The sequence below is a fragment of the Psammomys obesus genome, unplaced genomic scaffold (assembly GCF_907164565.1).
Source record: "Psammomys obesus unplaced genomic scaffold, mPsaObe1.curated_primary_1811, whole genome shotgun sequence".
Lineage (NCBI taxonomy): Eukaryota > Metazoa > Chordata > Mammalia > Rodentia > Muridae > Psammomys > Psammomys obesus.
The window spans coordinates 1,419,998-1,442,134 of NW_026594014.1; the positions used below are offsets into that span (position 1 = coordinate 1,419,998).

Below are 22,137 nucleotides of genomic sequence, written 5' to 3' on the forward strand. Positions count from 1 at the left end.
GCTGAGGCCCCCTGTGTAAGCAGGATTCACTCACTTACTGCCTCCTGGAGATGCCAGGAGGTCAGGCAATACCTAGCCCAGTTGGAGAGAGGTCTGCTCTGCGTTCAGGGTCATGGCTGGGATGGGGAGGGGCTTCGGACAGAGCAAAACTGAGGTACGGGGAGAGATGTCTTGCTGTCCCAATGTCCCTCAAAAAGTGCGTGTTAAATGGCATGCTGGCACAGGCCTTTAATCCGAGCAGTCTGCGAGTTCCGGGCTAGCCTAGTCTCCACAGGAGGGCTGTCCTCGTCAGTCAGTCACGACAGATAAACAGAGGAAAGCTTGGTGGTTTGAGTCAGTGATGCCATGAGCCATAGGGACCGACCCCAGGTCTGTGAGGTCCCTGTGGGCGGGTGGCCGGTCAGATAAATTGGGGAATTTACTAAAACATACAAGAGCAAAGCACCTACGGAGCGCCTACGGTGTACTGGAGATGCCCAGAGTCAGTCAGAACAGCGCAGCTCAGTGCGGAAGCCGGTGGTCTTCAGCGACATCCCCGCTTGGACAGGTAAGAGGCACAGAGAGGGAAACCGAGGCCCGGAAAGGCGACGGCGCTTCCTCCCGTCCGTGCTCCGCTCCGTTCCGCTCCGGGTTTTGCGGGGCTCCGCGCTCCGGCGCTGGGGGCGGAGGTGGCGGAGCCGCGAGTCGCAGCGGCGGCGGCAGAGATGCGGCCCCGGCCCGGACACCGCGCTGCGCCCCCGCGGGAGCCGCCCGCGCGTGGGAGCCCAGGCTGAGGCGCTGCGGGGCCGGGGCCGAGCCGGGCAGGTGCTCGGCCTGCGCTGGAGGTGAGTGTAGGGACGGACGTGGGGACGGACGCGGGGACGGACGCGGGGACGCACCTTGGACAGATGCACCGGGGACAGATGCACTGGGGACAGATGTGGGGACGCGCGCGGGGACGGACGCGGGGACAGATGCGGGCACAGATGCACCAGGGACGCACGCACCGGGCGCGCACAGGCCGCGGGGCGCCTCGTGCAGCGACACTGGCCCGGGGCCCCCGCGTGCGGTCGTCGCTCCAGCGCCCTGGGCGGGGCTAACGGGCTGCGCAGCGGGCGGGGATTGCAGCCAAGGCCCGGGCTCATCGGGCCGGGGCACCGACAGTGGCTTTGAATTGTTGGGGCGACAGCCTTAGGGTGGGGGTAGGGGAGGGGGCGGGACACACAGCCGCGACCTCCCGTGGGTCCCCACGCGGCCCTGTGCACCAGCTGCACCCCGAGCTCCCGGGTCCTCGCTGGCCGCGCAACTGGAATGAGGGGGGGACATAGGCCGCGGCCAACGCCCCCGCTGCAGCACAGCCCGAAGGGGGGCGGCCAAGACCCCCCAAAGCCCGACAATGGGACAAAGGAGCGTCTCTGGCAGCCGCGCGGGGTGGGTGCCACCGTGGCCCCCCTGGCCGACCGCGTCGCTGATTGGTCCCTGGGGCGGGGGTCACGTGCGCCATCCTGCTCTCCACCGCCGACTTTGGGGCGCCTCCCCAGGGCCGCTGCCAGGCCGAACCCCCACCCCGGCCTCAGATAGCGAATTCTAGGCCTGCGACAACCCTGAGGTCGGGAGGGACTCCTGGATCCCACTTCCTCTCTGCCCGGGGTCTGTCACCCCCGCCTGAGGTCTGTGTCACCTCCGCCTGAGGTCTCTGTGTGCCCCAGGTCTGTGACACCCCCATCTGAGATTCCCAGTTTTCTGTCACACTGCCTGAGGTCTGTGTCACCTCCACCTGAGGTCTGTTTTGCTCTCCAGGTTTCCGGCAGCCTGGCAGAGGTCTGTGGCAGAGGTCCGTGTCACACTGCCAGGCATATGTGTCACCCCCAAGTTTTTATCCTTTACCCTCCTGACAACCCTCACCACAAGCTGAGTGTGTGTGACCGAGCTGGGAACCCCAATTTTGCAGCCAGCTAGCTCTGACTTGGAGAGGTCGGCCCTGGGGACAGAATGGCTGGAGTGACGGGCCTCAGTGCCCCTGCCCGCTTATACCCCACCTCTTTCTCTCTCTCAGTCCCAGACTCAGGTTTTCTGGCCGATTTTCAGGACGCATGATTGCTTTCAGGCTATTTAGAGAGGTGGGGGAGATCTGGGGTTCCAAGCCTGCACTTGGGCAGGGCCTGGTGCTGGCTGGCCTGCTGGCTGGGGGAGTCACTGACCCCTACTGTGCAGGTGGCGGCCTGGGGGGCATCTTTTTTATCCATAGTGTGTCCATTGGCAATGGTACGGTGGCCAAGAGGAGCTGGGGAAACTGAGGCTCTGAGCACCAGCTGGGGCTGCTGGGTTTTGTGAAGCCCTGAGTTCCAAAGCAAGATGGGGAGCCCCGCTCTTCCATTAACTAAAAACCTGTCCCTTCCGAGGGTGACCCTGGATCTAGGGCCCTGGCAGGAGGTAAATTTGAACGTTTAGTTTTGCTGTGTGTCCTGAGGCAGGCTCAGTCAATGTGTGGTCTCCTCAGGATGGTCTCTGCCTGCTTCCGAACCCTGATATGTCCTCCGGCCTCATTGGCCTCTGTCCTCTGGGTTCCTAGCCCTAGTAATGTCCGTCTGTCCGTGGGCAGAGGACAGGCAGGCAGCTGTCCTTGGAAGAAGTGACGTCAGCCTGCGAACAGGTGAGCCGGACCGAAAGGTGACTGGCGTCTCCAGGGAAGGTGGCTGTCCTGAGCTGACCCTGGGTGCGGCCTTAGAGGGGGCAGCTGGGAGGGAGCACGGAGGCTGCCACTGAGCTGAGGAGTGGGAGGACTTCCCAGGGTGGCTGAACTTTCTCAAGTGGGAAGCAAAGTGAAGACGGGAGGGAGCAGGAGCTTCTTCTCCAGGGCTGCACGAGCCAGGGAGGGTTGTAGAGAAGAGAGGGAGATGGCAAGGCCTCAGGGCTCCGCTGGCCTCGAGGAAGGACCTCTGGGAGCTGAGGCACCGGAGTGAGGCTGCAGCTCCCAGGGACCACAGTGGGTGGGTGACTTGTAACTCAGGTGAGAGACAGGTCAGGCTGCCAGATGACTACATTTCCCAGGATGCACTTGGCTCAGCACCAAGGAACTTCCTGAATGCTTTCAAGAGCCCTAAGGGGGATTAAGAGTTTCTAGGGGTGTCTTGAGTGAACAAGGAAGTTATTCAGCCAGTCAACAAACATTCCCAGTGGCTCCTATGTGCTGTGGTCTGTGTCTTGCGCAGACAGCAAATCTAACTTGTATATTTGTTCCTCAGGACTCTTCCAGGCTAGGGGAGGAGAAACTGAGGCAGATCCTAGCTCTTTCTGCTGTGTACAGTTGGGGCTGGAGTGGAGGGAGCAACTGAAGCTAGGGAAAGTTGGATTTTGCACTGTGGCTCAGGAAAGGTGCATGGAGAAGGGGCATTGCCGCTAGAGCCTTGAGGGATGTGAGAGGAGGTGAGAGGTGGTCACGTATTTTCTGATAGTTACACAAAAGACAGCAGAAAGCCCTTGCCAAGATGTGGCCCTTAGCCCAGCGCTCGGATCAAATCTCCCCTCTTCTCTGAGCCTCAGTGTCTCCATGTGTAAAACAGAGCCCATGAGCAGGGCCATAGGACCTGTTCCTGTTGAATTCACACCCATGTAAGCCAAGTGCACCAGCACAGAGCACCCTGAAGACAAGGACAGAGATGGCGCAGCTGGGGAGGTCCCCAAGGACGTGGCTTTAGAGCCTCGGGCTGGAAAAAGAGGTGGAACAGGTGACGGGAGGATGGTGAGGTTAACACTGCCACGGAGAGGCACCAGACAGAGGCCCTGGGCATGGGTCACGCCAGACAGAGGCCCTGGGGCAGGGGTCGCAGGGTGCCGCCGGGTGTGGTGGGAGAAGGGAGCAGGGAGATAGGAAGTGTGGGCACCGGGACCCCAGGAGCTGGGGACAGCTTCACCCCTCGGTGGGGCCCCGTGGGTACTAGTGGGCGCCACACGAGTTCCTGCCCCGGCGTGGCCACTCCCTGGCTCGTTCTGACTGCTCTGGGCTTCAGTCTTCTCGCTGGTGAAAAGACAGAGCAGCCCCAGGTCCCGAGGCAGCCGCCTCTGACCAGCCATCACAGGGCCCTGAACACAGTCGGTGCTCAAAGGTGAGCAGGGAGCACGCAGCTACTTCACAGTGTTTGCTGCGGATCCCCTTACGAGGGGACATGAGGCGGAGGTTAGGGTGTGCATTTTCCCCGTCCCCGGCTCGGCCACCCAGGCCTGACCCCCACTGGCGGACGCCGTCCTGCCAGAGTGTGGCCCATGCCGAGCCCCGAGTCACAGGGAGCCTCGGATCCGCTCTGACTCCACAGACCCACTTCCCGCCTTTGTCTTCTTCAGGCTCACCAGCGGTACTTCCTGTTCCCAGCAGGCCTTGACCCCACCCCCCACCGTCACCATCAGGTGTCCTTCCACCGGACCTGGGTGGGGGCTCAATGGTCAGGGGTTGGCGGTGGTGACCTGGGGGACAGGTCCCCTCACCCTGCCCTCTGCCCTACTGTCTACTGGGATGCGTCGTGTGACCTTGGCCAAGTGGTGCACGCTCTCTGAGCTCTGTGTTCTACGTGGTCCGGGGAGTGAGTGTGAAGGGGGTTCACACCTGTGGGGAGCTTTGCACATCATTTATTGACCACTTTCTGTATGCCTACTGTAGTGCCAAGGCCTGGGCGTCTATGACACTGGTCACAGGGATACCCTTGGCCTTGTTGGCCTGCAGTCAGGCTCAGGAAGTCTGGAGTGAACGTGCCTTTGCCAGGGCTCACCCCAAAACACTGCTTCAGCTGGTGTTTATCAGCGACTGCTGTATGCCAGGCTCGGGAACACAGCAGTGTCCGCCAGGCCAGACCCCAGAGGACACACCAAGCTCAGAGACATCCATACAGCTAGTACAGCTAAGCAACTATTGTGCACCATAGGTATACATTTTGGTAGCTTACTAAGACTGGTACAGGCCTGACAGGCTTGTCTCATGGATGGGGAGTAGAGAAGGCAGGGTTCATGCTGAGGGGCCATGAGGCTGAGCCCCCTCCCCTGTCTGTGCCATGTGGGGCCAGAGAGGCAGCTGGAGAGCTGTAAGGGGAGCCGGTAATCAGACCAGGCCCAAGCAGGGGCCCGGCTGCCCGGCGGTCACTCGATCCCCCTGGGGAAGCCAGCAGCACAGCCGGAACCCTGAGGCAGTGGGCCTTCAGGGAGCACCCCGCTGCAGAGGAGGCAGGGGGATCGCAGCCATCAGAGGGTCTCCGTGTCCCCTGTGGAGCCCAAGGAGGCCTAGGAAGATGGCAGCTGGCCCGGGTCACAGGCCAGGTGAGGGGCATGGCACAGGAAGCAGGGCTGTAGCTTGCTGTGTCCATGGAATGGGGGAGGGAGGAAGTAGGGGGACCCTGTCACAGCATCCCAGCCCCCATGAAAGCAAGAAGAACTGAGGAGAGATTTAAAGTAGAGCCCGGTTAATTAAGACCTGGGGGTGGGATGGGGGGTGGCCCTGGCCTCGGCCCCTCAGGGCTTCAGGTCAGGGCTGCTGAGTGGCCATAGAAGGCTGTAGAACACCAATGAACTAGGCACAACACCTAGGGGACGCTTTTGACGCCTGGGACCTTTGCAGTTGTCACGGGAGCCTGGCACGGAGTGGGTGGCAGCCAGTACCCAGGAAGTGGCCATGTTTGGTCACAGGTCGCAGAGCAGGGCAGTGAGCTGAATGAGAGCCACGGCCGGATCTCTTCATCCCCATGCTGGGCCTCGGTTTCCCCACACAGCCAGTGTGGTTTGTTTGGCTGTCACATGACCCGAAGTCTCTGGAAGCCAGCGGTGGAGGAGGGTCGCAGGAGTGCTGGGGGGCCTCCCGAGGCACGCGTGAATACACGTGTGGGTGGCCCTGTCATGGGGCGCCTGCCTGGGGTGAACACACACCTGGGAGCAAGTCTGACTTCCTGCGGACTGGCGGGGAGGGGCCTGCCTGGCGAGCGGACAGTGGGTGTGTGGCAGAGGACCAGGGACCCTGACGTGTGCGGGGGGCGCAACTCTCAGCGTGGGTCACAGATTCACATACAAGTGATCACGGACCACCTAGAGGTCTACCTGGCGCTGGGAGGGCTGTGCGGGCCTGCCTGCGGGCACCTAGGGGGTCAGCCTGGGGCGGGGTAGAGTGCCGTAGAAGGAGCAGGGGGTCAGGGGACAGAAAGGGGAGGAGGCGGGGGTCGGACGGCAGGGCTGAGCGGGGAGGCAGTGGGAACCGTGGCGGCCGCGGCGCTCCCGGGCGCCCCCTCGTGTCCAGAGCCTGAAGGCGGGGAGGACGCGGCTTCAGAGCCTGCGCACCGAGGGCCCGCGGTTTCCGCCCCACGGCTGCGCGCCGGACAACTTTGTGGGAAGAGCCGAAAAAAGTGTTAACGACTGGGGTGTGAACGTGGCGCGGGGCGGGGGTGTGACGGGCGCGTCCTGCGCCGCGGCCTGGAGGGGCTTTGGCTTGCGCGTGTCTGGGAAGGGTTAGAGCCCCGGGTTCGGACCCAGCCCCGCTCTAGCCAGGAGGGGTAGGGGCAGGCTGAGGAGCCAGAACGGCTTGGTAACTCGGTGCTGGGGGGTGGGGGGCTCTCAGGAGAGGCCAGCCTGATCCACGAAGTGAGGTTCTGTCTCAGGGTTTTTTGTTTGTATTATTCTATCTTATTGTGGGGCACAGGGGCCCCCCATGAACCCGGAGCTCCCCAATGCAACTCCCGTGGCTGTGTCTGGTGAACTCTTGAGTCCAGAGCTACAGAATCAGACCTTGTCCAGGGATGAAAAGTGAAAGAGCTGGGGTCGTGGCTTGTGAGCCGAGCTTCCCCCCCCCCCCCCCGTGAGGGGCCGAGGGCATGGCCAGTGGTGGCGCCCCCACCTAGAAGGCCCCGGTGAGGGGATGGCGTGGTAATGGAATGTTAGGTTGGCCACAGTGCTGAGGTCAGCTTCCTGGAATCTGGGGTCATGGGGCGGGCATAGGGGGCACACAAGGAGGAGCCAGCTTAGGAAACTTATAAGGAAGTAGGCTCCTATCAGGGGACATGTGTCCTCTGAGTCACAAATCCTGGAAGCCAGGGTCAGGCAGAGGAAGCCGCGCAAGGTCTTCCTGTTTTTTGGCCCTGACCGTTAGAGCCTGGTGTTCTGGGACTGTTGTTCCCTTCATTGCTCCCACCTACTGGGGCTTAGGATCCCCAAGACACAAGGGCAGGGCAGGGCTGGGAGACATCTCTGCTGCCTGGCTGGGGAAACTGAGGCCCAGAGCTTGTTGGAGATTGACAAAGGTGCTGAGAATCTCATGTTGGGTGTCTTGAACCTGGACTGCACCCCTTTCTGGTAGGGATGGGTGCCGTGCCCTGGGGTCCCCAGATTTGGAGGGATGGAGTCCTATGTGTGAATTCACACACCTCAGGATTCCTCGGTTATGAATAAGAGCAGAAGGAAGCGGCCCGAGAGGACCGGAAGTCAAGCCCAGCAGCGACACTGAGGCCTCTGCTGGGATGTTCCATGACTCCCATTGCTTATGTTGTGGTTTATAAAATGCCAAGGGGTTTAAATTCTGTTATGTTTTGTTCAGCCTTTGAATTTGAAACCCTGCCCCTCGTTGTTTGTTTTAATTTTGTTGCCATGTGGTTTTAACATGGGGTCTTGCCATGTAGACCAGGCTGGCCTAGAACTAATGATGCTCTGGCCTCAGCCTCTCTAGGGCTGGGATGACAGGCCTGTACCACGACAGCAGGCTCCAAAGCTTTTTACGCTTTAACTTGAAGGATTTTTTAAATGCTTTTTGAGATTGGATTTTTAAGCGCATGTTTTAAGATAATATCCATTACTGTAATTCTTGTGATTAATTTTTAATTACCTAATGCATTTTCGTTTGCAGCTATTTCCTGAGGTTTTTACTCACATGTGGTTGTAAAGTCGCTTGTTAATTAAACAACGTCTGAGGGTAGTTATTATTATCAGTTGTTATTTTTATTCTGGGAGGAAGGGAGGGACTCGTGCGCCATCTCCAGGCCTCTAGTGGAACTGCAGGCCGCACCACTCACCGCCATCCTGGCTTGCAGGAGTCATCTGTGGTCACCCGGTCCTCACCATGTGGACCTCGAGTGAGTCCCCTCCCCGCCCGGCGGAGCTGCTGCTCCTGCTCTTGCTCCTGCGGGTCACCCACGGCCTCTTCCCGGAAGAACCACCTCCACTCAGCGTGGCCCCCAGGGACTGTGAGTGTGGGGAGGGATGGGCAGGGAGGTGTCGTGGTCCGAGGTGGGCAGGATAGCATTTCCAAATGCATCCTCCTTCTCCGCCCTCCCCTAGACCTGAGCCACTACCCCGTGTTTGTGGGGAGCGGGCCGGGTCGTCCGGCCCCTTCGGAGGGTGCTGAGGACCTCAACATCCAGAGGGTGCTACGCGTTAACAGGACACTGTTCATCGGAGACAGGTATGCAGATGTCGAGGCAGCCACGCGCATGTGTGAGGGCTGCATGAGGGGCCTGTGGCTTGGATGGACTGTGGGACTCCCCGCTGCGGACTGCTGAGTTTCATGGGTATTCAATGCTGTTTTAAGGCTACTGAGCCCTGGGTTTAACGGTACTGACTGTCGGGTGGGTTTTGCTTGTTTGTTTGAGATAGGGTTTCTTGGTGTAGCCCTGGCTGTCGTAGAACTCACCATGTAGACCGGGCTGACCTCACATTCTCAGAGATCCACCTGCCTTAAGCCTAAGTTTTAAGGGTGCTGGATGCTACATGATTAGAGCCTAAAGTTGACTTGGATGTGTAACTGTTAGGGACGACGTTTGGGACCCAGTTTACTGAGCGCCATTAGAGAGGGGTGGAGGGGAACTCAAACAAATGAACAAAACAAAACAAACTTGGGCTTGGATGCTTAGAAGGTGCTGCAGGCAAAGAAGCCAGAGCTGACTCGGTGCTCAAGGCGCCCCCTGGTGGTGGTTTCACAAAGCCAGGCCAGTGCCGAGGCCTGGATGTGTCCAAGCCGTGGTGGGTGGAGGTTGGACCTGGTGGCAAGATGAAGGGAATGAGCAAGCGGTGGGTGTAGGACAGATTTCAAAGGCAGACACCACAATACAGGCCAGGAATGGTGTGGGTGCTGGATAGACATGTTTATAGTGGTTGGACGGATGGTCGCTGGGTCCCCCACATCTCATGGACCATGCCCCTCCTGCAGAGACAACCTGTACCAGGTAGAGCTAGAGCCGGCTACATCCACGGAGCTGCGGTACCAGCGGGTGAGAAAGGGGTGCTGAACCGGGGCCCCATGAGGGGAGGTGGGATACAGGGTGGAGAAGAGGGCCGAGGCACTCGGGGACCGCACCCCCTCACCACACTTTGTGTGCCGGCAGAAGCTGACCTGGCGCTCCAATCCCAGCGACATTGATGTGTGCCGGATGAAGGGCAAGCAAGAGGTGAGAGAGGCCTGTCCCCGTCCTCCCTCCCTGACCACCTTCCTAGCTGGGCCTCAGACTTCTCTGGACGGCCTCAGGCTGGTTCTTTCTATCTCAGCAGAGGAGTCCCACGTTGTCACTGTTACACTCCAAGCCAGGTGCCTCAGCTGCCACACCCAGTCTTCCCAGGCCGGGCCCAGCCTCCTTCATGCCATGCCCCATACCTTGGGTCAGCCTTGGCTGAGCCCCCAGCCTGAGCCAAAGGCACAGGAGACGGGCAACGCCCTCTGCATCTCCTGCCTCCTTCCCCACCCCAGGGAGAGTGTCGGAACTTTGTCAAGGTGCTCCTGCTTCGGGATGAGACCACGCTCTTCGTGTGCGGCTCCAACGCATTCAATCCCATCTGTGCCAATTACAGCGTGAGTCTCAGCCCTTCCGAGCCCCGGGGGCCTGCTTTACCTCCCAGCCACCCTGCTCCTCCTCCCAGCCACACTCACCCCTACGACAGGCCTGCCGGGCTTTTCCCCCTTTTCTTGCAAGCTGACCACAGTGGACTCAGGCCTGTTCACAGACCAGAAAACCCAAGCCCAGCCGGGTTAATTGGCTAGCATAGTCACACAACAACGCAGGCTGAAGCTAGGGCTCTGCCTGGAGTGGAGGACTGGGGAAGCCTAGAGCTGCCAGGCATGGTGAGGAGGTTCACTGTCCGCACCTGTCCTCCCTGCAGATGGACACGCTGCAGCCTCTTGGGGACAGCATCAGCGGGATGGCACGCTGCCCCTATGATCCCAAGCATGCCAACGTTGCCCTCTTCTCAGGTAAGTGATTCCTGCTGTTGTCACGCCCAGCCCCAGGAGAGGCGTTTTCCATGCCTAAGATCTCGGTCACTCAGGGGCAGCTGGGAAATGGACAGAATCTAAGGGGACACGGTCAGGGTCAGGATGGTGGCTAGGCTGAGCCGGAGAAAGAAATTTAAGCAGCTCAATGTTCAGCTGGCTTTAGTCTCATCCTATATAGGGACTCAGCCCAGGGTCAGCCCAGGCTCATCCAGTCATGGGGCCATGGTGGGCTCAGACTTAGCCTGGTGACAACCCACATTGGGCTCAGTTTCTAATTTTTCCCAGCCCTCTCCGGGCCTTCCACTATGTTTGTTGTTGTTATCGTGGCTGAGACAGGGTTTCTCTGTGTAACCCTACCTGTCCAGGGACTCACTCTGTAGACAGGCTGGCCTCAAACTCAAAGAGATGCGCCTGCCCCTGCCTCCCAAGCGCTGGAGTTCGGCTGTGCCACTCTACCTGGGCTTCTGTCTGGGCCTCCTCGGCTTGACCCCCAATGTGCTTCCCTCACACCCATCCCCATATCCAGATGGCATGCTCTTCACAGCCACGGTGACGGACTTCCTGGCCATCGACGCTGTCATCTACCGCAGCCTCGGGGACCGGCCGACGCTGCGCACAGTCAAGCATGACTCCAAGTGGTTTAAAGGTGAGGCCAAGGGAGCAGAGTGTGGGCCTTGTAGAGGTGACGTTTACCCGATACCCCCAACGAAACAACAGTCCCCGACAGCAGGGAAGAGAGACTGGGACCTTGGTTTGGGAATCGGTTGATCTTTTTAAAACTGAAACTAGATGGAAGGTTTTGATGTAAAGCAGAACATGCTGGAAGTGGGTGGCTGAGGAATCCGAAGTGGAAGGACAGGACAGGAAACCTCAGAGCTGAGCTCTCCACCAAGCAGAGAGGAAGCTTTCAGAAAACAGCACAGATTAGCATGGGATGGTGGACACAGTGATTTTTTTTTTTTTTTTACTTATGACCCCACTCACCCCCAAAAAAGCCAAACTGGGCTCAGTTGATCTTGGCTAAGTGGCTCAGTCCCTTCTTCACAGTAAGAGCACAGCGCACATATGCTCTGATGGCAGTCAGGGCCCAAGACCGCTTCGCGATGACGAACCTGGAGCCCAACACTTTCTCTCTCTCAACAGAGCCCTACTTTGTGCACGCCGTGGAGTGGGGGAGCCACGTCTACTTCTTCTTCCGGGAGATCGCCATGGAGTTCAACTACCTGGAAAAGGTCTCTCTGCAGCCCCTGAGCTACCTGGGCAGGGCACACTGGGCTGAGCTCGGGACGGTGGGCATGAGGTCTCATCCATGAAATCCACCTGCATCAGAGGAGGCAGCCTTCACAGTGTCCCCTTCAGCCAGGAGCAAGTCTCTAAGGAATGTCTGGAAGACATTTAAGGAGCAACTGTGGAGCCTGAAGGCTTTGTAGACGGCAGAGTTGAAAACACTGGTGTCCTGTGGCCCCACAGCTCCTTCCCTCAGCACTGTCTATCAGCCCGTCACAGAACCATTAACCTGAGTCTGCCCACATCCCACCAACCCATTCATCTACCCACCCACCCACCCACTCACTCATCCATCCATCCACCCACCCATCCATCCATCCATCCACCAACCAACCCATCCATCCATTCACCCATCCATCCACCCACCCACCCATCCATCCACCAACTGACTCATCCATCCATCTACCCATCCATCCACCAACCCACCCACCCATCCACCCACCCGCCCACCCATCCATCCACCAACCCACCCACCCATCCATCGACCCATCCATCCATCCACCCATCCATCCACCAACCCACCCATCCATCCACCCACCCACCCATCCCTCACCCATCCATTTCTGTCTTGTACTGTCACCTGTGCCACCCCATCCCCGCTGTCTGGCATCCAGAGTGCTGTGGGTGGCAGGTCCCCCTAGTCTTTTGTAACAGAAGTTCCCCTGTCCCGCACGGCAGGCAGCAGCCATTTCTACGCCGTGCTGACTGAGGTTTCTCCTGGTGCCTGCTGCTTGTTCAGGTAGTGGTATCCCGTGTGGCCCGAGTGTGCAAGAATGACGTGGGCGGCTCCCCACGCGTGCTGGAGAAGCAGTGGACTTCCTTCCTGAAGGCCCGCCTCAACTGCTCCGTGCCTGGGGACTCGCACTTCTACTTCAATGTGCTGCAGGCTGTGACGGGCGTGCTGAGCCTGGGTGGCCGGCCCGTGATCCTTGCTGTCTTCTCGACCCCCAGCAACAGGTCAGCTCACACCGCCGTGTGCCCACGGGGTGTTCATTGGCCAGAATGTCAGCAAACGCTTTTTAAGCCCTGTGTTGGCGGCATCGGTCCCAGGAGACTGCCTCGACAAGCAGGGGCCAAGGAACAAAGGAGATACCTGGGGCCCTCTTGTCCTGCGGGACGAGGCAGGAAAGCCTCCCGGCAGAGAGACGTTGGGCTTGGAAGAGGGGAACAGTGCATGCGAAGTTTCAAAGGCTGTGTGCTGGGTGGAGGAAGGAGGTTCAGGCCTCAGGTGCAGAGCGGGCCAGTGGGATCAGGGAATATGCTTGAATGCTCATGGCATGGAGCAGGGCACGGCTTGGTCTGAGGAGCCACAGGCAGAAGAGCAGCGATAGAGGTCAGCAGGTCAGCAGGCATGGCTTCTGGGAGACTCAATATTCATTGGGAACTGAATCATGCAAAGGTCCAGGAGCAGAGGCTCTTGGAGAAACTGCAGTGGGCCAACCTTGGGGAGCTCTGGAGGGTGAGTGGCTTGTGTTGCTGAGATGAGAGAAAGAGCAGGGGACTCAGGCAGCACAGGAGACCCAGAGATGGGGCCCCATCCGGCTCAGCAGTGTCTCTCGAACCCTCCGCAGCATCCCTGGCTCTGCTGTCTGCGCCTTTGACATGAACCAAGTGGCTGCTGTGTTTGAAGGCCGCTTCCGAGAGCAGAAGTCCCCTGAGTCCATCTGGACGCCAGTGCCTGAAGACCAAGTGCCACGGCCCAGGTGACAGCGACTTCCGTCTTCACAGGGTGCCTAAGGAGGGTCCTGCTGCTACGGGGGCTGGCCTGGGGAGGTCAGCCCAGCTCACCACATTGGACGAGGAGCCAATGGAGGGAAGCCGAGAAGCTTGTGGAGGAAGTAGGGCCAGGCGATCACCGGGAAGGACCAGGCCTTAGTCAGTGACCTTCATTTATTGAGGGATAAGCCATGCAGAGGCCCTTGTGAGGCCCTGGGGGAAACCGGATCAGAATGTATGGAGGTCCTGAGTCTACAGTGGGTCAGATCAGGAAACCAGCAGGGTGGGGAGCCATTCAAACCAGGCCCCAGATGCCCCAAGTGAATCGGGGCCTCATCGTGGGGGTCCCTGCCTCCTCCCTGACTCCCTTTGTCTTCCCCCAGGCCCGGGTGCTGCGCAGCCCCTGGCATGCAGTACAACGCATCCAGCGCCTTGCCTGACGAGATCCTCAACTTCGTGAAGACCCACCCACTGATGGACGAGGCTGTACCCTCCCTGGGCCACGCGCCCTGGATCGTGAGGACCCTGATGCGGTCAGTACCAGCCTGGCATGGTGGAGCGGGGGATAGGTCTCAGTCAAGGGGCTATCTTTATCGAGGGGCATGCTGGGCAAGGGCAGCCCATGCAAAGGGCCTCAGGAGGAAAGAGCGTGACTTTCTGGTGTCACGTGGATCAGTGTGTCTGTTGGTGGGTACCTGTGTGACTACTCCCGTGCCCCACAGTTCGGGGATGGGAGGCCTTCGGAGCTTCAGGACAAAGCTGACCTCAAGTCCATCTTGTGTTCCAGGCACCAGCTAACTAGAGTGGCCGTGGATGTGGGTGCAGGCCCATGGGGCAATCAGACAATAGTCTTCCTTGGCTCCGAGGTTGGCACAGTCCTCAAATTCCTCGTGAGGCCCAACTCCAGCGTCTCAGGGACTGACGGGCCCAGCATCTTACTGGAGGAGTTTGAGACCTACCGACCGGACAGGTCTGGGGATGTAACGGGTTGGTGGGAGTGGCTGGCTGACCCAGCGTGGGCTCAGCAGCCTCACGCACCCCCTGTGTGCCCAGGTGTGGAAGATCCGGCAGCGGTGGCGAGTGGGGACAGCGGCTGCTGAGCCTGGAGCTGGATGTAGCCTCCGGCGGCCTGCTGGCGGCCTTTCCCCGCTGTGTGGTTCGAGTTCCCGTCGCTCGCTGCCAGCTGTACTCCGGATGCATGAAGTGAGTGTCTCCCCAAGGCTGGCCCAGGTGGGAGGCGGAGGGAAAAGCTTTCATCCAGAGGTGCAAACTGGGCATCAAACACAGCTGTGTGAAGGCACACTCGAGCGGGGTGGAGCCTGCCCCGGAGGAGCAGTGAGGCTGCTGTGTGCCGGCCGCAGGGAGAACAGACTGTGTGGCCTCAGGCTGCAGCCCGACTTGGGGCTATGCTTCAGACCCGAGCATCCATTTTCATGTGTGAAAATCGGAGAGGAAGTAGGCCAGGCCTCCGGGTCTCACAGTGGGCCACAGCGGTGGTGACCGGAAGACGCATGGTCCCCTGGGTGGCAGTTACATGCTCTATCCTAGGAACTGTATTGGCAGTCAGGATCCGTACTGTGGATGGACGCCCGAAGGCTCCTGCATCTTCCTCAAACCAGGAACCAGGTATGGGGGAGGAGGGCACGTGGGGACGGGTCCCCCCCAACCGGTGCAATGCTGGGGATAAAGGGCTCTGCTGAGTCTGCTTCTTTCCCCCCTCAGTGCCACATTTGAGCAAGATGTGTCCGGGGCCAGCACCTCCGGCTTAGGCGACTGCACTGGTAAGCTAAGAAAGGGGCTCCCCTGTGTGTTGACACGAGCCAGGGTCGCTCAGTCCTGGGGTTAGGGTGGTGGACACATCACAAACTGAGTGAGCTGGAGGCCGGGGAAGGCAGTGGGCAATGACTCAGTGCTCACAGGCGCCCTCTGGTGGCTGTTGCTTTGCGGGCGAAAATGAGATCCATCTGGATGGAGATGAAGGAAAACACACTGATTTCCAGAACAAAACAAAACAAAACACGGACAAGGGGTTGTGGCTCAGGCATAGAGCCCCTGCCGAGAGCCCCCCGCTGTGGGGGCGTGGTCAAGGACGGATCCCGCCTGGGAAGGGCCGTGGCTCCGTGCCTCTCCAGCACGGACCAGACTGGCTTTCCGGTGGGGACCTCTTTGCCACCTTCTGCCCGTCTGTCCCCAGGACTCCTGCGCGCCAGCCTCTCTGATGAGCGCGCGGGGCTGGTGTCGGTGAACCTGCTGGTGACGTCCTCGGTGGCGGCTTTCGTGGTTGGCGCCGTGGTGTCCGGCTTCAGCGTGGGCTGGTTCGTGGGTCTCCGCGAGCGGCGGGAACTGGCGCGGCGCAAGGATAAGGAGGCCATCCTGGCCCACGGCGGCGGCGAGGCCGTGCTGAGCGTGAGCCGGCTGGGCGAGCGCAGGGGCGCGGGCCCCGGGGGCCGCGGAGGAGCGGGCGGCGGCCCCGGGGCGCCCCCGGAGGCCCTGCTGGCCCCGCTCATGCAGAACGGCTGGACGAAGGCGGCGCTGCTGCACGGTGGCCCCCACGACCTGGACTCGGGGCTCCTGCCCACCCCGGAGCAGACGCCGCTGCCGCAGAAGCGCCTGCCCACGCCGCACCCGCACGCCCACGCCCTGGGCCCGCGAGCCTGGGACCACGGCCACGCGCTGCTGTCCGCCACCGCCTCCACCTCCCTGCTGCTGCTGGCGCCCGCCCGCGCCCCCGAGCAGCCGCCCGCGCCGGCCGAGCCGGGCCCCGACAGTCGCCTCTGCGCCCCCAGACCCAGCCGGGCCTCGCACCCGGGCGACTTCCCACTCACTCCCCACGCCAGCCCGGACCGCCGGCGGGTGGTGTCCGCACCCACGGGCCCCTTGGACCCATCGGCGGGCGACGGCCTGCCCAGGCCGTGGAGCCCGCCCGCGACCAGCAGCCTGCGGAGGCCGGGTCCCCACGGGCCTCCCGCGGCCGCCCTGCGGCGCACGCACACCTTCAACAGTGGCGAGGCCCGGCCCGGGGGACACCGTCCCCGCCGCCACCCACCCGCGGACTCCACGCACCTGCTGCCCTGCGGGGCGGGCGAACGGACTGCGCCCCCGGTGCCCTAGACCGGGCAGGAGCCTCGACGGTGCCAACCACAGAGACCGGGCCAGCAGCCCAGGTCACCGAGCCCTGCCGGCGCCGAGTGGGACGCGTTTGTCTCCCACGCACGCGCGGGGGGGATCCCCTCGCCACAGGGAAGCACAAGAGCCCCCTCCATCCTGGAGGATGCAGGACACGAAGCCCCGGGGTGGGCGGGAGGAGGCCGACCTTTGACCTTCTGCGCATAGACTTTGACTTTTGTTTATTTTGAGGTTTTTTTTTTTCTTCTTCTTCTTCTTTTTTCTAAGAAATTGCACAGCCCCATTCTTGGGGTGGCGGCCGGGGTGGGGGGTGAGGACGTAGAGTGAGGGGAGGCAGAGCTGCAGACATGAGCCTTCCCGCCTCAACACATCCTCCGCAGAAGGGACCCCCTCCCCGGTCCCGGGCCCCTGCGTGTGTGGGTGTGTGTCCGTGTGCATGGCCTGTTTGTGTGCAGGGGCCCGGGACAGAAGTGTGCGTGTGTGTGTGTGTGTGAGACAGGGCCGCCGTGGTGTGTGTGTACGCGACTCGGAATGTGGGTGGTGGCGCCCTCAGAGACCCTGGCGTTGGCTGAGCCAATGTTGGGACTTCTGGAGAGTCCAGGGGACGGGGCCTCCGAGGTGCTGGTTTGGAGTTCAAATCCTGCTCCTGCAGAGGGGACCTGGGAGTCCAGGCTGGGAGATGGGGGAACCTGCTTCTAAAGGGCTTGTGGGGGTCTTGGGGGGCAGAGGTGGGCAGACCCCCCTGTAAATACAGCCCTGGGGTGGTCAGAGAGGCCCATGCCACCCGTGCCCCTTGTGACGTCCAGTCTTTGACCGCCAGCTGACCGTGCATGCCACGTGGCCAGCTGAGTCCAGGACCCTCCCCAGCCCTATCCCGGTCAATAAAACTCTGTTTACATCCACCGGCCCCTTCGACTCTGGCTCAGTTGCTGCCTGGGGCGACTAGGAACACTTGAGGGACAAAGTCTGCTCTTAGGTGCACTCACAGGCAAATGGGGGTTTAGCCTCTTAGAACCCTAGGCTGGGAGGGGAGGTCATGGCTAGGTGTGTCGACTTGGGAAACTTTCATAACACCAAGATGCCAACAAGGTGGAATGAGCTGGGTGCTGGGCTCAGTGTGTAAAACACTTCCTGTGCAAGCATGAAGATCTGAGTTTGAATCCCTTAGCACTCGCAGAAAACTCTGGTGCCACTTGCCTAGAGTTTATTTTAGCACTGGAGAGGCAGAGACAGGAAGATCCTGGGACTCTCTGGCCTTTGGCAGGCCAGCCTAGCCCAACCAGGGGGAGGCCCTGTGCAATGAACGAAGTGGAGAGCGGCTGAGAAAGAGGCCCTGTGCATGTGTGTGCCTGCGCACCAAACATACATTCAGCCAAAGTTGTCCTCAAGGGCAAATTCACAGCCTCAACATGCATTTTGCTATTGTAGTATTTAGTGTTGTCTGACAGTCTCACTATGTAGCCCAGGCTTGTGTCAGAGTAGGAGTACCCTCCTGCCTCCACACTGCAACCCCTGAGTGCTGTGATGGCGTGTGAGGTGCCACACTGTCTTCAGAACAGACGCGTGCACACACTGCATTGCCGAACGGAATCATCAGGGGATCTCTTGAGGGCTGGAGAGATGGTTCAGGGGTTAAGAGCACAGGGTGCTCTTCAAGAGGTCCTGAGTTCAGTCCCCAGCAACCATAGGGTGGCTCAAACCATCTATATGAGGTCTGGTGCCCTCTTCTGGCCTGCAGGCGCACATGCAGGCAGAATACTGTATACAAAATAAATCTTTAAAAAAAGGATCTCTTGAAGACGGAGTCCAGGTGTGCAGGTGAGGAAACTGAGTCCCAGAGTCCCAGAGAACCTAAGCCACCTGCTTCCTTTCATTGTGGAGGACCACAGAATCAGAACCTGCATTGTCCCTTGCTCAGTAGGAAAGCTATATGAACATAAAAAAAAAAAAAAATGAATCCAGTATACCCAACCAGAGAGTTTTTCCCGTGAGCTTTCTGCTGTTCCCTATTCCCTGCTCAAAGAGCAGCCAGGTCCCCAATCACACTGCAAGCTCAATCCCTAAATCCTGGGAGGGAGAGGTGGGGACTCAGCCCAGGAGACACTGGGTGGGATGGCCCCCTGGCTGGAAGAAGAAACTGGAGTAGGGCCGGGAAGGGGCGGGCAAGAAGCAGCAGCCACTGCCTGGAAGGGATGTAGCAATGTTGACCTGCCCCCGAGCTCTTCCTGCTTTGCCCCAGAGTTAGGGTGGGGACCGTATGAAGAAAGCCACCTTCCTCTGTCCTCCAGGATAGACTCAGAAGGAAAAGAGGAGCAGCCATGGCCTCTTGGTGGCAACAAGGAAGGTAGGTCTCCATCTGACCATCTGACCGGTGCTGGGTAGACGTGGCACCAGGCCAAGAACAGCCATAGGGCATAGATCTGACCCAGCAAGGCTGCCAGGGACAGATGCAGGCCTGCAGGCTGTACAGACAGACCACCAGAGGCCCCTTGGGCAGGGATGGGAGAGGACGCCTGCTGGAGGCCATGGTCACAACCACTGCCGTGGGGAAGCCCCAGACCTTGGAGGGTTGTGGTAGACCTGGACCCCGAATTCTCCCTGAGTATCCAGCAGTGATCCCACAACCCAAAACAGAGCTGGAGAAAAGGAGCTCAGTGCGGAAGCTTCTGCCTTCCTAAGAACACATTGTGGCTGGCGTTTTGCAGAATGGAGTCCATTGACTCTCCCTTCCAAACATGTAACTAGGGAGATAGGAAGAGACCCAGGACACCGGCCAGATTAGAAGTAACTAGGTGCCTGGCTGTGACTAATTGATAACTGCTGACGGGCTGGGGCCGGCGGTGAGGGAGGAAGTGTGTACGGGTCAGACCCAGGGACTTAACTGTCATGGAGGTCAGATTCGCTGTTGAACCTGATAGGGGCGGCTTCTGGAAGCCGAGGGGAGGCAGCAGGTGAGAGCGAAAACCAGGGCAGAGTGTGACTGAGATTTTGCAGGATGAATAGAAGTTCACTGGCTCTGCCTACTACCCACTCAGGTAAGGGGACAAAAACTAGACTCAGGAAACACAACCATGAGGACCATATTGTCCTGGTCCTGGGGAGGAAGGACTCGGGGCAGTCCAGGGTGCTGGCCAGCGGGGTGGCAAGAAGGGGATAACATTTTCACCATGGCCCACTGATCTCAGCCCCCAGAGCCTCAACCCCTGCCTTCCCAGAACCCTGCTCCTCCTGGCGCTCTTGGGGATTTCGGCTGAAAGCAGCGTGTCAGGCCTCAAGGAATGCCTGATAGCGCAGTCGGCTCGGGGCAGCACCGTCTCCTGCCACGGTCCCACTGAGTTCCCGCGGCCCCTCCCGGCCGACACCGTCCATCTGTCGGTGGAATTCTCCAACCTGACGCAGCTGCCCGCAACCGCCCTGCAAGGGTGTCCCCGCCTGCGGGAGCTGCACCTCTCCAGCAACCGCCTGCAGGCGCTGCCCCCGGGGCTGCTGGCCCCCGTGCCCGGGCTGCGTGTTCTGGACCTGACCCGGAACGCGCTCCACGGCCTGGCCCCCGGGCTGTTCCGCGCCTCGGGCGCCCTGCGCACCCTGGTCCTGAGGGAGAACCAGCTGCGGGCGGCCAGCGAGCGGTGGCTGTGGGGCCTAAGAGCCCTGGGCCACCTGGACCTGGCAGGGAACCGGCTGCGCTCACTGCCCGCCCGGCTCCTCGCCGGCCTCCACGCCCTGCACACCCTCGACCTTGGGGACAACCTGCTGGAGACGCTGCCCGCGGGGCTTCTGCGGGGCCCGAGGCGGCTGCAGCGCCTGCACCTGGAAGGGAACCGGCTGCAGAGGCTGGGGGATGGCCTGCTTGCGCCCCAACCGTTTCTGAGCGTCCTGTTCCTGAACGACAACCAGCTGACCACGGTGGAGGCCGGCGCCTTCCGGGGCCTAAGGCAGCTGGACATGTTGGATCTGTCCAATAACTCTCTGACCAGCACGCCCCCGGGCCTGTGGGCGTCCCTGGGGAGGCCGGCCCGCGACATGCAGGAGGGCTTCGACGTCTCCCACAACCCGTGGGTCTGCGACAGAGTCCTGGCCGACCTGTGCCGCTGGCTGGACGCCAACAGACACAAGATGTTCTCGCAGAACGACACGAGATGCGCAGAGCCCGAGGCCATGAGGGGACGCCGGCTGCTGGACCTGGCGGAGCTGCGGTCCCTGTGAGGATGGCGAATGGAGTGAGGGCCGGGGACACCCCGCTCGCCCCTGAGCCAAGCCGCTCAGGTCTCGGCACGCAGGCTCCCAGCCTCTGCCTTTCCCGGTCTCCTCTGCCTGGACTGCTGGTCCCTGGCTTCCTCTCCGGCTCCTCCCTGCCCCCACCCTTCCACCTCTCAGTCCTCCTCTGCCCGACCCCAGCGCGCCCCGTGTTCAGCTAGCTTTGACCGGCCTGTTTCAGGGGTCCCACAGAGGTTAGTAAAACAGCTCCTTAGGCTGACTGAGCGGCTCAGCGTTTGCGCAGTTCCCCCTTTTATGTTTGTTTTGTGTGCATGAGCCACAGCGAGCTTGGGTAGGTCGGAGGACAGCTCGCAGAGTGGGTTCCCTCTGTACACCATGTGGCTGCTGGGGATTTGAACTCAAGTCCTCAGGCTTAGCAGCAAGCTCCTTCACCCGTGGAGCCATCTCGCCCATCCTCTCTCTGCCCTATGAGGACCTGCAGCTCACTGAGCTGCCGACGAGACAGCTCCAGAATCCTCCTCTGCCCCCCAGAGCCAGGGTCACACACGAGCCACTGTGCCCAGCTTTTCCCTTGGTGCTGGGAATACAAACTCGGGTCTTCAGGCTTGCCTGGCAGGCACCTTACCCACGGAGCCTGCTCTCCAGACGTCTCACTGTGCGGCCCTGGCTGTCCTGGAACTCTCTCTGCAGACCACGCTGGCCTCAAACTCAGAGATCCTCCTGCTTCTGCCTCCCCAGTGCTGGGATCGAACTACACATGAACTACAGCTTTAGCTTTTCATCCTCTAGGCAGAGGGACTCTGCCCCTGAGAGGCGGGGTGGACGCTTTTCTTGTCCTCTCTTTTATTTTCTTTTCTCCTCTTTTCTTTTCTTTTCTCTTCTCTTCTTTTCTTTCCTCGTCTCTTCTCTTTTTTCTTTTCCTTTCCTCTTTCCTTTTTCTTTTCTTTTCCTTTTTCCTTTCCTTTCCTTCCCTTTTCCCTTCCCTTCCCTTCCTTTTTTCCTTTCCTTTCCTTTCCTTTTCTTTTCTTTCCTTTCCTTTCCTTTTTCTTTTCCTTTCCTTTCCTTTTTTTCATAAAGCCCAAGCTGGCCTCAAACTTGCTCTGTGGCCTAGGATTATTTGAGCTCATGATTCTCCTGCCTCCACCGTGTGGCTCAGAGTAACAACATCTGCTTCAGCAAGACCGAGCTTCTCACCCCAGTCCTGCAGAGAGAGCTAAAGAGAGTGGGTATAAAGCCTTGGGCCTCAGTTTGCTGATCTGTAAAATGGGGTCTGAAGTGACAGGATCAACAGCTCTCAGGATTAAACCGCAGATTAAAAATAAATCTGGCCAGCTGGTAGAGGTGGCGCATGCCTGTAATCCCAGCACTCGGGAGGCAGAGGCAGGTGGACCTCTGTGAGTTTGAGGTCAGCCTGGTCTACAAAGCGAGTCCGGGACAGCTGGGGCTACACAGAGAAACCCTGTCTCAAGAAAAAAAAAAAAAAAAAAAAAGAAAAAGGTCCGGCTGGAAAGACAGTGGTTCAGTGGTGAAAAGCTCAGGCCAGGGTTCGAATCCCAGCATCCACAAGATGGTTCACTGCCACGTCATTCCAG

At 60.0% G+C, this 22,137-nt stretch overlaps 2 protein-coding genes across 3 annotated transcripts; both read left to right on the top strand.

The window, feature by feature from the left end:
• The first annotated feature begins 699 nt into the window (after nucleotides 1-699).
• Nucleotides 700-17,237, top strand: Sema6b (semaphorin 6B). Of its 2 annotated transcripts, none has more exons than XM_055617726.1 (17): nucleotides 700-824; nucleotides 8,031-8,183; nucleotides 8,278-8,401; nucleotides 9,146-9,206; nucleotides 9,321-9,383; nucleotides 9,680-9,781; nucleotides 10,090-10,180; nucleotides 10,728-10,847; nucleotides 11,345-11,433; nucleotides 12,228-12,445; nucleotides 13,060-13,191; nucleotides 13,588-13,737; nucleotides 13,992-14,174; nucleotides 14,258-14,407; nucleotides 14,753-14,830; nucleotides 14,927-14,985; nucleotides 15,399-17,237. In XM_055617726.1, exons 2-17 carry the CDS (start codon nucleotides 8,060-8,062, stop codon nucleotides 16,313-16,315), a joined length of 2,661 nt encoding a protein of 886 aa, XP_055473701.1. In that variant the 5' UTR covers nucleotides 700-824; nucleotides 8,031-8,059; the 3' UTR covers nucleotides 16,316-17,237. The 2 variants fall into 2 exon arrangements, with proteins under 2 accessions (XP_055473701.1, XP_055473702.1); XM_055617727.1 differs by lacking the exon at nucleotides 700-824 and adding an exon at nucleotides 7,043-7,299.
• Nucleotides 17,238-18,648: 1,411 nt separating this feature from the next.
• On the top strand, nucleotides 18,649-20,762 carry Lrg1 (leucine rich alpha-2-glycoprotein 1). The gene is made up of 2 exons (XM_055617774.1): nucleotides 18,649-18,674; nucleotides 19,516-20,762. Exons 1-2 carry the CDS (start codon nucleotides 18,649-18,651, stop codon nucleotides 20,531-20,533), a joined length of 1,044 nt encoding a protein of 347 aa, XP_055473749.1. The 3' UTR covers nucleotides 20,534-20,762.
• The last annotated feature ends 1,375 nt before the right edge of the window (nucleotides 20,763-22,137 follow it).